This window comes from the organism of the source record quoted next, unplaced genomic scaffold, assembly GCF_019419815.1.
Source record: "Pyrus x bretschneideri cultivar Hongxiangsu unplaced genomic scaffold, Pyrus_bretschneideri_v1 Contig39, whole genome shotgun sequence".
Taxonomy (NCBI): domain Eukaryota; kingdom Viridiplantae; phylum Streptophyta; class Magnoliopsida; order Rosales; family Rosaceae; genus Pyrus; species Pyrus x bretschneideri.
Genome location: NW_025999712.1, coordinates 481926 through 496408, shown reverse-complemented (window position 1 = coordinate 496408; position 14483 = coordinate 481926). Strand labels below are relative to the sequence as shown.

Here is a 14483-nt window from a genome sequence, read left to right as displayed (position 1 = left end):
GAGTCACATGTGTGTTTCATAACTATTAAATTGTTAATTAGTATGTGATAGTGCAAAAGAGAAATAGCATACCGAATGAAAGAAGATAATTTGTTTCATGTTAGACGGTTTACTTGGATAAATGAATTTTATTAGATGGTCTTATCCTTTTATAATCACTTTAAGATATATTGCAGTCGTATCGTTTAATAGAATTCATCAACATACGCACATGTAGCCCACCAAAATGACTACCACGAGTTCCCATTTGATCCACCGTGCATAACAATATAATAACAAAACTGCTACACTTATTATATTTTTTATACTATGTTTATATTATCGCTTTAATAAAACTTCAATGTGTTGAACAAATCATTGACAAATAATAATAATTTGCCTTTTCTAAAAAGAAAACTAATAAAAAAAACTTGAAAACTTTGAGTTTTAACGATAATACAAAATAAATGATAGTAAAATTAATTTTTTAATGTAAAAAATATGATTTTTCACTAAAATAAACTGTCCTTTTAAGTTTTTTTTGTTAAAATTCATTTTTTAAAATCCAAACATCCAAACGGAGTGTTGGAGAACCGGTACTCGGATTAGGTGACTCCACTAACTCCGCATCCAAACATTCTGATTAGGTTTTCGTTGTGCGTTTCCAAAGCTTCAGAGTAGCGCGCAGAGTATCCAAACTCTCTCTCTCTTCCAACCTACAACCTCACTCACTGACCCTAAAAATCCAGACCTCCAATGGCGTCCAAGTTCGGGTTGGCCGGAGGCATACCGGAGCGCCGGGTCCGACCCATTTGGGACGCAATCGATTCTCGCCAATTCAAGAACGCTCTCAAGCTCGTCACCGCCCTCCTGTCCAAGTACCCCAATTCGCCCTACTGCCTGGTAATTTCTCGCTCGCCCTTCTTATCTGACGTCGTTTTGCTCTTTACATTTTCGTAAATCCGCTTTCTTGGCGGCGTTTTCACTTCACAGGCGCTTAAAGCTCTCGTCCTGGAGAGGATGGGGAAATCCGACGAGGCAGTGTCGGTTTGCCTGAGCGCCAAGGAGCTTCTGCACTCGAACGACTCCGTTTTGATGGACGATCTCACTCTCAGCACCTTGCAAATCGTCTTCCAACGGCTCGATCACTGTCAGTATATATATTTTCCGTTTCTTAACCGTCTTGTAGCAAACCCAGAATGCACACATTGCCGAATTTCTTGTCTTTTTGTTTGTACAACCAGTGGAAATGGCGACCAGCTGTTACGAATATGCTTGCGGGAAGTTTTCCAACAATTTGGAGCTCATGATGGGCCTCTTCAACTGCTATGTTCGTGAGTACTCATTCGTAAAGCAGCAACAGGTGTCTTTTTCTCTTCTTTCGTATGTTATCTTCGTCATTGTATCTTTTGTTTTCGTATAATTTATTGTTGTGTATGTTTTTATCAGACAGCTATAAAAATGTACAAGCTTGTTGGGGAGGAGAGGTTTTTGTTATGGGCAGTGTGTAGCATCCAGTTACAGGTAACACCGGCTTTCTTGTGTCCTTCTTTTGTATTGATCAAAAGACACTCTCTTTCTACTGGAGTTATCATTTTATGTTTACAAGGTCGATTCTTGTTGACCGAATGGAAAAACATGAAACAATGGGAAATATGTACACTTGCTTATATTATGGGTTTTGAACTTCTGCTAGGTTTTTTGCGGCAATGGGAGTGAGAAGCTTTTATCACTAGCTGAAGGTTTGGTTAAGAAGCATGTTGCCTCCCACAGCTTGCATGAACCTGAAGGTGTGCATTGTTTTATTCACTATTTATGGTGGTCCAGGTCTATCTCGAATCGTAATTTTGTATTGGTGGACACTTCTAATTCCTGCACTAAAATCTTGTACTTGGCTTCAGCTCTTATGGTCTATGTTTCCATATTGGAACAACAAGCCAAATATGGGGATGCTTTGGAAATTCTCTCTGGAAAATTAGGATCGCTTTTGATGGTTGAAGTTGACAAGCTACGCATACAGGTACTTTCTAAAGCTTTTGTTTCTTGGGGCCTGCCATTAATAATCTACTGCTCGGATTTGAATCTAAATGCCTGTGTTATGCACACTCAGATGTTTCCACATGTCCTTGTCAGTTAATTTCTTTTCTTTTATAGAGGAAGAGTTTTAACTAGAAAGGAAATTAAAAAGGGTAAAAGGACTCAATTTGTAAATGATTAGAAAAACGCACTGAGAATTCCGAGGTGAGATCGAATATCAAAATAGTAGAAAAGATGAAAAGGTGCTCCTGTTTGCCAACTGATGTCTATTATTGAATTCAATTCATCCAGTATACACCTATACTTTTTATTTCTAAATAAAATAGACTTATAGTGGATGAATCTTGACACAAAACATGTTCTGTGCAAACACAAAAATATATCAAACTCAATTTGAATATGAATTTGTTCTGGAAGTTGTCCACAAGCATGCTAGTGGTTTGTTGCAATGGTATCAATCATCTTATTCTGCTTAGAGTTTTTTGCTATTTTTCAGTACTGAGATTCGCAATTCATCAGCTTATTGTTCGTTAATGTTGAAGCTTCTATGGAAAACGCATTTTGTTTCCCTTTGTTCTTTGTTTCTTTTCAAGGAAGACAGACAGATAACATTGCTGTGAAATAATATATAATGCTTGTGAAAATTGGACTGCTAAACAAGTTTTGCTTTCCATAAGACTTAGTTTAATAAGGTGACTTATGAATAGATGAATAAATTAGTTTTTTTTCTTTCTAAAGAAATAACTCATTTGCATACAAATGAAAGCCTCGATATAGGATATACGACTGCATATAACTATTTTACTTTGTTTGAGTCCCTTTTTTTGGGTCAAAGCTTTTAAATCTTGTAGTTACTAGCTTGAATGGTTCTTTGCCACTTGTTTGCTTTCCTTATCAACTTGTCCACTTTAACTTTAAGTTGACAGGGGAGGCTTCATGCTAGGGCAGGTGACTACACTGCTGCTGCCAGCGTATTTCAAAGAATCCTAGAATTATGGTATGCTTGTGAAATCTTGTTGTCATTATAAAAATAGTCTTCCGGTATTAGCATGCAAGGCAGAACTGTGAGAAATATGAACAAGACTAGTTTGTTCTTGACTGCCTTTAATCATATGGTCTATACGGTTCATATTGATGTTGTCTTTATTTAAAGTAATTGAGGGGGTTTTGATGCCCTTCTTTCAAATTAGTGATGCTAAATTACTCTTAGCAGCATACAAGACATGCTAGGGAGTACCCTTCCCTTTTATTCGTTCTTCAGATTTCTATGCCTTCTGGATCAGTACCTTGTCCATATATATTCTTTTAAGAAAACCTTTTCCATATATATTTCACAGTAGTATTGCTGATATTTGGCACAATATCAGCATAGTTAACTTTTTGTAATAAGTTATTTTAGTATTGATTGCCTTTTTTTTTCAGGGCCTTGATGTGCCTTTCTGTTTTTCGGATCACTATATTTTCATTACAGAGATTTTGACTCTTAGTGTTGTTTCTTTCATCTGGCAGTCCTGATGATTGGGATTGTTTCCTACATTACCTCGGTTGTTTGCTGGAGGATGACAGCAATTGGTGCAATATGGCCATCACAGATCCAATTCATCCTCCAAAATTCATTGAGTGCAAGATTTCAACCTTGGGAGATGAAGTGGTACAAACTTATGTTTTTTTCTTTTCTTGCAATTAGAGAGTTGAGTGGTTCATGTTTGTCCATAGTTAAGTTGACTTTCTATTTCTGTGTTATATTTTTTCTGTTATGCATATTTCTAACAGTTTGATTCTTACTTATTGGATTGCAGTTTGATTCTCGCATGTCAAGTGCATCAGATTTTGTAAATAAGTTACTAGAAAATATCGGTGATAATTTTTTAAGGTCTCCATACTTGGCAAATATTGAAATTGAAAGGAGGAGGCACTTACATGGCAAAGGGGACGATGACAAGTTAATGGAGTCTCTAATCCAATACTTTCTTAGGTATATTACGAATATCCCATCTTCTATACAGTTTCCACTCTTGAGTTGGCTATTTATATATTCCTTATCTTGTTCATTGTGGCGGTTAGAAGGATGGGGTTTATTAACTTTGGAAAAATTATTAACTTCAGTGACCTAGCAGAATTATAAAGCTACAGTCATTTTGTTTTCAAATGTAGGCTCGCTGATAATGATGTGTACCTTTGCATATTGTAACCAAATTTATAAAACTACAGTTTCAAATTGGTCATTTGATTTACTTTCAACCACAGGTTTGGTCACTTGGCCTGCTTCACTTCTGATGTCGAGATGTTTCTTGAAGTTTTAACCCCTGATAAGAAGGCAGAACTGCTGGGGAAGTTAAAGGAAAGCTCTGACTCCATTTCAGCTGTTCCAACAAAAGTTCTTGGGCGGTCAATAACATTCTTTAAAATTCAAGAATTGATCGGAAACACATTCAAGCTACCTGTGGGTGGTGCGACTCTTAATCTTGTCTCTGTTGAATTTCTTCAACTTCATTATATGACATGCCTAGAGAATACCTTTCACAAGTCATATCGGAAATGGTGGTATTATTTCTTTAGTTTGATGTTCCTTGAGATTGGTTATGGGCCTTAGACCAGGTTTTGGGATGATTTATGATGTGGGGTGTCTCTGTTGAGGGTTCTTTTCCCAAACTTTTTCCAGATTGCAAATAACATGGATGTAGGGCTTGCATATTATTTGACCTAGGCTGTTTGTCACATACAGTGGTCTTATTTTTGTGTGAACAGTGCTTTAACAGATGAAAAGCAGTAGATAGGACAGGAGGGGTGATGAGTTGCAGTTGTATGTTTGATGTTAGTTTAGAGGAGGGTAGGGTGTTGGCTTTCCATGGGGTATTCTTAAGCCCTTCGGTATTGGTTTTTTTTTTTTTTATTAGTGGGATGCGGTTTGTGGGAGGATTTCAGTAGTGTTAATCTTTACAGCCTGTATGCACATATTTATTTTTCAGTTGGTTGGTGATGCCCATGTCAAATGTAGTACTTCTTGAACGTTGGCTTGGTGTCCTTTTTTCTCTATAGTTTTTGTATACTTGTTGCATCTACATTGAGTGTGACAATAAAAATATGTTATTAAGCTGTCCCTTGACTCATACAATATTAATTTGAGCCATTCTTCTTCAGAACTTGAGGGATCTGCTGTGCAAATGGTCGAGATGTATTGTCAAAACCTTCCACTTTCGAAGGACTTGGATTCACAAGAGAGTATGCAAGGGGAGGAGCTGCTCTCAATGGCATGCAATGCGTTGATTCAGGTATTTCATACATCTACAAACGTACTCTCCTGAAGTGACTTGACGAATTTCTTGGCTTGATTTACTAAAACCAATTTTCAGTTTGTTAAGTATTTAATTCTTAATATACTCTTGTTGAGGCTGGTCTCATACACATACTGGTTTCGGTATAGTTATTCTGGCGTACAAGGAATTTCGGCCACTATTTTGAAGCAATTATGGTATTGGAGTTCGGCTTGACAATTCGAAAGTGAGGATCCCGTTAGTTTTAGTATAATTATTATGGGTATTATTGTTTTAAACTTGATGTTGGGCACCATGGCATCAAGTCTAATAAATATATTGTCTTCTTTTCTTGTTCTGTCACATATAGCATCCTAATCACTATGGTTCCAACATGTATGTCTTTAAAACCTTGTGTATATTCAATTTCCAGTTGAACAATTGGAGCCTGAATACATATGTATGTCTTTAAAGCCTTGTGTGTATTCAATTTCCAGTTGAACAATTGGAGCCTGAATGCATTTTCTTAGCTTTATGGCTTAATGTGCTTGATCAACACGAAACTTTGCTTTAGGACTTATTTCCTTGTTAATTGAATTGTGCATGGTTTTGTATCCTTAGAGAAAATTTTGCATTATTGTTTCCGTAGGAATCATTCTTCTATCTGCTATTATAACATTAGTAATTTGGTTTGTTTTGCAGATATGTATGGCAGTACAAGATATTGTTGCTGCACTTGTACTCTCACTTAGGTGCCCTTTCGTTGGCATATGAGTGGTAAATAACAATTATCTAACCTTGGAACTTGTTATGCTAAAAGAATACTGTCATTGTTGGTCCAATTATACCATGCCAATCACTTGCTGATTAGTGGCTATTACTGGGCTTTATTGTTTATGTTACATTTACTAAATTTTTTTTAGTGCCTTACTTCTTTTATTCTTGTTTAGGTTCAAGTCATTGGATGTGAAAAATATCTTGATGGAAACTGTTTCACACCATATTTTACCCCAGATGTTGGTGTCTCCCCTATGGGCAGATTTAAACTCTCTGCTTAAGGATTATCTCAGGTTTATGGATGACCACTTAAGAGAATCAGCAGACCTTACATTTCTTGCCTATCGTCATAGAAATTACTCAAAAGTACGCAATGTATTTTTCATTATGCATATTATTTAACTACCTGATCTCTCTCTCTCTCTCTCTCTCTCTCTCTCGATACTTAAATAAATGTTATATTGTGAAAACCAAGACTTTTTATTATATTGAACTATTTTTCATTCCAGGTAATTGAATTTGTCCAGTTTCAAGAAAGACTGCAACACTCTAATCAGTATCTAGTGGCGAAGGTTGAAGGACCCATTCTACAGTTAAAGCAGAAGGCAGATAACATTGATGATGAAGAGGTAACTTTTCTTTGCAATTTTTCGTTGAATGCACGTTCTTTCATATGATAGCTAACATGTTTATGTTTATTTCTTTTAGACTGTTCTTGAAAGCTTGAAATGTGGGGTTCACTTTGCCGAACTCTCTAATGAGGTTGGATCCAAATCTTTGACCTTCAATGAAGATTTGCAGTCTCGTCCATGGTGGGCACCAACTTCAGAAAGAAACTATCTTTTAGGTCCGTATCACATGACCATATCTCCTACTTTAATTAATAGGCATTACAACTTTGCTACAAAAAATATGAGCAACAGTTGTTGCCATGTTGATACATTGCATACCTGGAATGTTTAAGTATTGGATTTACGTGACTAAGGGCAATTAATATTTCTCCAATCTTAATTCTAGTGTCTGATTCTTGTTCAATTTTTGAAGAGTAGAGCATTCATTTCTATGTTTTATATATGTTCTGCACTTGATACTAAGGTCGTGTTTTCACTTCTGATAATAGTTTTGAGAACTGACTTGAGATTTATCAATGGTGTCAGGTCCTTTTGAAGGAGTATCCTATTGTCCGAAAGAGCACTCGGTATAAAACTGTCTTGTACTGTTGTACAACTAATATGTATTTTATTGATGGTGATTTGGAGAAGTTGATTCCATGAAGTTACCCTGTGTCAATAACACCCTACTTATCGATTGAATTTTCTCATTGCCTTCGGTAATACAAATTTTTCTTCTGCTTTTACCGAATTTAGGTGAAAGAAAGGGAAGCAAATGTAAGGAGAGTTATTGAGAGGAAGTCTCTTCTTCCTCGGATGATTTATCTATCCATACAGAATGCTTCGACTTCTCTCAAAGAAAATCTCGAGGCCAATGGAAACACATCTGACCCTAAAGGCCCCTCAGAACTTAAGAGTTTGCTTGAGCGCTATGCAAAAATGTTGGGGTTCACACTTAATGATGCTGTAGAAGTGGTCTTGGGGGTCTCTAGTGGCCTAAAGTCGTTTGAGGTAGTACTATACTCATTTTGGCATTTTTCTCTCCTTCATATATTTGTGATGTTAAAAAAGATGAAAAACTTAAGCATAGTTTTGTGAATCTCCTTATTTATTTTGAAATTTGAAGGAAGTAAAGCCAGGAAAGTTTTATTAATCAAAAGATTTGCTTAATTCCTGCGAAGATTTGCACCCATACGTTGACAGTGTATCCGACGACGTTGATTTACCAGATAAAGTAACTTTTGTTGCAGGTCTTTGGTGCGGACTTGATTGACTGGATAAATTTTTCTGTGTTTCTGAATGCATGGAACTTGAGTTCCCATGAAATTGGTCAAGCAAATGGTGATGCGGGTCTGTCTCGAGCATGGCACTGTGTGGGTTCGCTGTTGGAGAAGTACGTTTCGGAGAAAGTTAACTCGATGGAGACTCTAATTAGCTGTCCTTGGGTTGATGTCCCAGTTCTGGTGCAGTTGGTTTCAGAACCGTTGGCCTGGCATGCTCTTGTAATTCAATCTTGCACTCGGTCATCTCTTCCGTCTGGAAAAAAGAAGAAGAAAACTGGAGTTCCAGATCATTCTTTTCTGTCCCATATGCGGGATTCAGTCCAGTCTCTGCGTAATACTCTGGAAAAAGTTATGAAATGGTTAAGAGAACAGATAAACAGGCCAGAGGATGAACGTTTGGAGACATTACTGTCCTCTTTGCAGAAGAAAGGACAGAAAGAAGGCCCTGGGCAAGTTTTCCATATTTTAGAAACTTATATCTCATCCGTAAATGACACAGAGATCGGTGATAGAATCTCCCGAGCATTGAAGTCTTGGAGTCCTCCTGATGTCGCACGAAAGCTGATAACTGGGAAATGTACGGTGCTGTCTGAGTTTCTACGGATCTGTGAATCCAAACTAAAGTTGTTGCAGACATTGAAACAGCAGATAGCTCAAGTCTGAAGAATGATTGTCAAAGTTAATGTGATGTTTCATGCGCTGTTTAATTTTTCGTTATCCAGCGAGGGAAGAGATCGAAGCAGATGGACGTTTCTCTTGTCAGTAAAACTTTCCTACTGTTTTTATTTTTTTGCGGTTTTGTGCCGGCGGTGGTTCTGTTAGCAGTTGTGCTGTAATTTTTTGGTTGGGCAGTGTACACAGGCTTGTAACTTTAGTAATTTTTTTAGGCACAATATTTTGGACAATGTATCCTCCAATTGTTGTTTTCTGGTATTTCATCTCATAATTTGTCAAGCATTTTGTGAAATGTAGTTGATCAAAGTATTGGTTCTTTGGTTCATGTCGCTTCATGTGATTCAGAATTTTTTTTTTTTTTTTTCCTTTTCTGCGAGTTAGATTATTGAAGCGTATTGATGATAATAGTAACAAAATGTATTGCCGATGATAATTTAAGGCTTGAGTTTTTTTTGAAAAAAGCACTTATGTTCAGAAGCAGTTCTTGTAAAAACGCTTCTATTAGGAATAAATGGAAACTTTTAATAAAATAAAAAAAGTGCTTAAAAAAAGAGTGATTTCTAGAAAAGAAAATGTCTAAATATATATTTTTTAATTCAAAAGAACTTTTAACTTTTTTCGTCAAACATAGTTCCTAGTTACATCTCATAAGAACATTTCTAATTGGCTGGGAGCCTCCAAGACAGATCTTCTTGGTACATTGAACATCTGGACAGTGCCTGCTTCATCTCAAATCACTAAGAATTAATTAACACAAGATTAACTACTCTTCATGCGAATTAGTGCCTTGATTGATGCTTTAAACAAATACTAAACACTTTGAAAAAAACCATCAAAGAACTATTCAAAACACTTTTGAAAAATAAATACCATCAAAGAAATGGTCGTGCACGTTGACAAAAAACCATCGTAAGAATGGGAAAAGGATCCTCGCTCGCCGGATCCTTTTCTTAGGATCTGGGATCTCGTAATTGTATCCATTCATCATATATCGTGTTGTCAGAAATAATTTAAAATTTAATAGTACTTAACGAAAATTGACCGCATGATATACGATAAATGAACATGATTACTAGATCTCTAGGATCCTTAAGAAAAGGATCCGGCAAAGATTATTTTCAATAAAAATTGTCCATACACTTTGAAAGTGTCAGCTGACTTGGCCTTTTTTTTTTTTTTTGGTATAGTCCGCTAACTTCGCTTTCGAACATATTATTTTTAATCCTTTTGGTTTTCTAACAAGTCTTACTTTTCAATTGTTTGTTTTGTAGACTAATCACTCGTAGAAGAGTAATTCTAAACTTATTATATTTTTTATATCACATTTGTACTACCTCTCTAATATAAGTAGAGCTCACCAACATATGAGGTTCTATGATGGCTGATAATTTATTACACGACATGTTAATCTGACATGAGATGACACAAAAGTAACAAGTTTCGGGTCAACCCGTTAACGATTCGGATCGTTATCGAGTTAGTAGTTAAGAACCCGATATCGTTTGCTGGATCAGATATTCGACGTAACAATTTCTTATACAATTCGTTGACGGATAGGGTAACTTGTTTAGAACCCGTTAAAATAACGAGTTTAACACGACACGATATGTTAAGATAACAAGTTTGACACAAAAACGATAAGCACTCCATTAGAAAAGTGGTACGAATATTGTATGAAAGATATAGTAAAAATATCATTTTTGCCTGTAAATACATCTCTTAGTAAGTTTGCCCGTTGGAGTATACATATTTCGTCAGGTACTCTATCGTAGATTATACGTAATGCAACAAAAATTATTCTTTTCTTCTTCTTCCTCCCTACCATATCAAACCAAAATTCAGCCCCCATTTAACAGTCCCTAGATAATTTATAGGTTTTGAAAAGCACAATGAAATAGCAAAAATAATTGGGTGAATGAGTCAATTTAGAATGCTTCAAAATGCCTTAGCTCACAAGGCATGATAGATGATAGATGATAGATGATAATTGGGTGTGATCCACTTGCCAAGGATGGAGATGACGAAGTACAAAATAAGAACGACAATAAAAATTTCTTGTCTTGTTAGACAGTTTAACATGTTACGTTATTAGCTTCAGTCTAAATTGAGGATATAACGAAGGGAGTGGATATGTGGCACCGCATTTTTTACATAAATTTTGACACACATTTTTATGGGGCGTACCCCATAATATATTTGATGATCCGAACTGTCTATCACCTACATCTGAAACCATATAACTGTTGGATTAAGCGCTTAGTGTTTTTTTTGTAGAACAATATTTGTCAGTTTCCTTCACTACAAATGAATGTCTTAATGAGTTTGAACTTGTCTAATTTTTACAATTATGATCTATGAACGATTTTTTTTAAAAGATAGATGGTTCAGATTATTAAAATATATTATGAAGTGAGCCTCACAAAATGTGTCAAAAATTGTGTAAAAAAATCGTACCGCCAATCCTCCACCAACAACAAAATAGTACACTTGACCGTTAATAGTTAACATTTTCTGACCACGAAGCTTTTCGATTGCTTGCATCAAGTAAAGCATAACTCTCAATCCCTTTATAGATTTAGTGAAGGCTTATGACCTTAGCTCAATCCCTAATAAAATAAGGCACTAATAAGAGTCACCAAACCTTTGAGATGCTTAGCATTTTTTAAACAGTTGACTGAGGAGGGATTAGTTGTTTCTTTTGTTTGTGTCCGGTCCGTTGTTTATGTGTTTTTTTAGGGCTTATCCGGGGGCAGTTGCTTTGGGGAAAATTAATTTTTGGTCTTCCCTTTCCCGCTTAATCCAGAAATATATAAATAGGTCTTCCCTCACAAGTCTAAGCTCACACTGCCACCAACAAAGCAATGGAGGCCTCCAAACTTACCCTTCTGCTTGGCCTTCTTGCCTTCCTCACTTTCTTAGCTTCCTTCTCTGCTGCAGAAGATCACTTCCATGAATTCGTTGTACGTATTCATTCATTTCGTATACATATAGTCGTCTTTGTATTCGCGTCCATGTTCATATTTGTGTACTCGTATTCGTAACGCCTTTGTTTTGCGCGTGGAAATTTCGAAATAGGTTGAAGCGAGGCCGGTGAGGAGGCTGTGCAGAACCCACAGCAGAATCACAGTCAATGGCCAGTTCCCAGGACCAACTTTGGAAGTCAGAAATGGAGATTCCGTTGCCGTCAAAGTTACCAACATAGCGAAATACAACATCACCATCCACTGGTATTCATTCATCATAATTTACAATGCGTCTGAATTTTCCGCTGCTAATAAACTAAATCGTGGTTCATATACGGCTTAATGTTTGTCTAGTGTCCGTGCCAAGTTTATGTAATGCTTACTGTTATGTATCTTTCAGGCATGGACTGAAGCAGCAGAACAATCCATGGGCAGATGGTCCGGAATACGTCACACAGTGCCCTATCCAACCAGGAGCTACCTACACATACAGGTTCACAATCACAGACCAAGAGGGCACTTTGTGGTGGCATGCTCATAGCAGATGGCTCAGAGCCACTGTCTACGGAGCCCTCATAATCTACCCTAGATTGGGTTCTCCCTACCCCTTCCCGATGCCAAAACGTGAAGTTCCCCTTCTTCTTGGGGAATGGTTTGATCGAAACCCCCTAGATGTCATGAGGCTTGCAGCTTTCACAGGAGGAGCACCCAATGTCTCTAATGCATACACCATTAACGGCCAGCCTGGTGATCTTTACAGATGTTCCAAAAAAGGTTTGCTAAATTCCACTTGCTTAAATATGCAAAAATAAAACGATGTATAATGTGTTGACATAAAAAAATGGCGATGCAGAAACCATTCGAATTCCAGTCGTATCGGGCGAGTCACTTCTCCTGAGAGTCATCAACTCCGCACTCAATCAAGAACTCTTCTTTACCGTTGCCAACCACCAACTGACTGTTGTGGGCGCTGACGCATCTTACACAAAACCTTTCGCAACCAGAGTTATCATGTTAGGCCCTGGCCAAACAACCGATGTTCTGCTTACTGCTGATCAGGGCCCTGCTCGGTACTACATGGCTGCTGGTGCCTATCAGACTGGCCTGAATGTGGCCTTCGACAATACCACCACCACTGCTATCCTTGAGTACAAGAATGCTGCTTCTTCAAATCAAGGTTTAGCACCAGTATTTCCTACATTGCCAGCTTACAACGACACAGCAACTGCTACTGCATACACTGCTCAGATAAAGAGCTTATCCCAGGTCAAAGTCCCCACACAGATTGACGAGAACCTGTTTTTCACTGTGGGTTTAGGACTTTATAACTGCACAGTTCCCAACAGCCCCCGGTGTCAAGGACCAAACAACACCCGCTTTGCAGCTAGCATGAACAATGTTTCCTTTGTATTACCAAGAACCAACTCCTTAATGCAAGCTGCCTACTATGGTGTCCCCGGTGTCTTCACCACAGACTTTCCACCTGTTCCTCTTGTGCAATTCAATTATACCGGAAATGTACCCCGGGGGCTATGGTCACCTCGTCGTGGAACTAAGCTGTACAAGTTGAAGTATGGTGCTAATGTACAAATAGTGTTTCAGGACACAAGTATTGTGACTACTGACGACCATCCTATGCATCTTCATGGGTACCAATTCTACGTGATTGGATCAGGATTTGGAAACTACAACCCCAGCACAGATCCAGCGAGATTCAACCTCATTGACCCGCCACAGAGGAATACCATCGGAACAGGTCCAGGAGGATGGGTAGCTATACGATTTAAGGCTGATAATCCAGGTAACATGTTGATCTCGTATCCTAAGCTTTCTTCTAACCTATATTTGTTCACTATTTTGATATCTTTCTACTTCTTGATCCAATTAGGTGTCTGGCTGATGCACTGTCACTTAGATTCACATCTCTCCTTGGGTTTGGCTATGGCTTTTCAAGTAGAGAACGGAAACGGACCATTACAGTCTGTAATTCCTCCTCCTCCAGATCTACCCCGATGCTAAATTTGTTGGTATTTGACAGTTTACTAACTCAATACCAAAATATGTGGGTGATAAGTTTACAAACTCTATCACACCTCTTTCACTTTGCACTCTCAAATAAAATTGGACAAAGAAATAGAGAAAGGAGGGAAGCAACAAGCTTTGATAAAACACTTGGACTTTGATATATGAAAAGAGAGTTTACAAACTCTATAGCTTACAAGCTTAAAATGAGAATGAGAAATGGGATTTTGATGGGATGATTTACAATGCTTGAGAACTTGGGTATTTATAGCAAACCAAATGATTAAACTAAGATTATTTATTACCACACAAAACACATTAATTGCACCTAATAATTTTTATTCAACCATACCTAACATTGCCTAACTTTCAATGCCTAACTTTGACATTGATTTTCAACAATAGCAACTTGTTTTGATTTGAATTTCCAACACACCTCCTCAAATCAAAACGCCTTCATTCCTAGCATTTCACGCAGTAGCCGGAATGTTTCAATTGGCAATGGCTTTGTGAAGATGTCTGCCACTTGTTCCTTGGTGTGACAGTAGACAAGTTCAATTGTCTTTTGCTTCACATGGTCCCTTAGAAAATGGAACCTGGTATCAATGTGCTTGCTCCTTCCATGTTGAACAGGATTTTTTGCAAGTTTGATTGCAGACACGTTATCTACGTGAATCACAGTCGATTCCACTTGTGGATGACACACTGACTTCAACAGATTTCTTAACCAAATTGCCTCACACACGGTTGAGGCTACAGCAACATACTCGGCTTCACATGATGACAAAGCAACAATTGATTGCTTCTTTGAAGTCCATGAGAAAGCTGTTGATCCTAGAAAAAACACATAGCCAGTTGTGCTTTTCCTTTCATCTTGGTCAC

General features: G+C 37.5%; 2 protein-coding genes across 3 annotated transcripts; both read left to right on the top strand.

Moving 5' to 3' along the window:
* The first annotated feature begins 619 nt into the window (after nt 1–619).
* On the top strand, nt 620–8897 carry LOC103935272 (N-terminal acetyltransferase B complex auxiliary subunit NAA25). Of its 2 annotated transcripts, XM_048564522.1 has the most exons (19): nt 620–882; nt 973–1129; nt 1224–1342; nt 1429–1503; nt 1676–1769; nt 1881–1999; nt 2943–3013; nt 3526–3667; nt 3816–3991; nt 4264–4466; nt 5158–5288; nt 5441–5517; nt 5973–6047; nt 6221–6413; nt 6557–6676; nt 6756–6894; nt 7205–7245; nt 7415–7669; nt 7909–8895. In XM_048564522.1, the coding sequence occupies exons 1-19, from the start codon at nt 736–738 to the stop codon at nt 8602–8604; spliced, it is 3030 nt and encodes a 1009-aa protein (XP_048420479.1). In that variant the 5' UTR covers nt 620–735; the 3' UTR covers nt 8605–8895. The 2 variants fall into 2 exon arrangements, with proteins under 2 accessions (XP_048420479.1, XP_048420480.1); XM_048564523.1 differs by lacking the exons at nt 620–882; nt 973–1129 and having other exon boundaries at nt 1433–1503; nt 7909–8897.
* A 2456-nt stretch (nt 8898–11353) lies between these two features.
* Nucleotides 11354–13598, top strand: LOC103935288 (laccase-3-like). The gene is made up of 5 exons (XM_048564524.1): nt 11354–11576; nt 11692–11843; nt 11980–12353; nt 12433–13380; nt 13468–13598. The coding sequence occupies exons 1-5, from the start codon at nt 11478–11480 to the stop codon at nt 13596–13598; spliced, it is 1704 nt and encodes a 567-aa protein (XP_048420481.1). The 5' UTR covers nt 11354–11477.
* The last annotated feature ends 885 nt before the right edge of the window (nt 13599–14483 follow it).

Bases quoted from the DNA above. Each gene is read 5' to 3' on its own strand.
- LOC103935272 (XM_048564522.1), top strand. From the start codon at position 736: ATGGCGTCCAAGTTCGGGTTGGCCGGAGGCATACCGGAGCGCCGGGTC. The intron at 6,048-6,220 runs GTAAATAACAAT...ATTCTTGTTTAG, and splicing joins CTTTCGTTGGCATATGAGTG to GTTCAAGTCATTGGATGTGA. The intron at 7,670-7,908 runs GTAGTACTATAC...CTTTTGTTGCAG, and splicing joins GTGGCCTAAAGTCGTTTGAG to GTCTTTGGTGCGGACTTGAT.
- LOC103935288 (XM_048564524.1), top strand. From the start codon at position 11,478: ATGGAGGCCTCCAAACTTACCCTTCTGCTTGGCCTTCTTGCCTTCCTC. The intron at 11,577-11,691 runs GTACGTATTCAT...ATTTCGAAATAG, and splicing joins ATCACTTCCATGAATTCGTT to GTTGAAGCGAGGCCGGTGAG. The intron at 12,354-12,432 runs GTTTGCTAAATT...ATGGCGATGCAG, and splicing joins TTACAGATGTTCCAAAAAAG to AAACCATTCGAATTCCAGTC.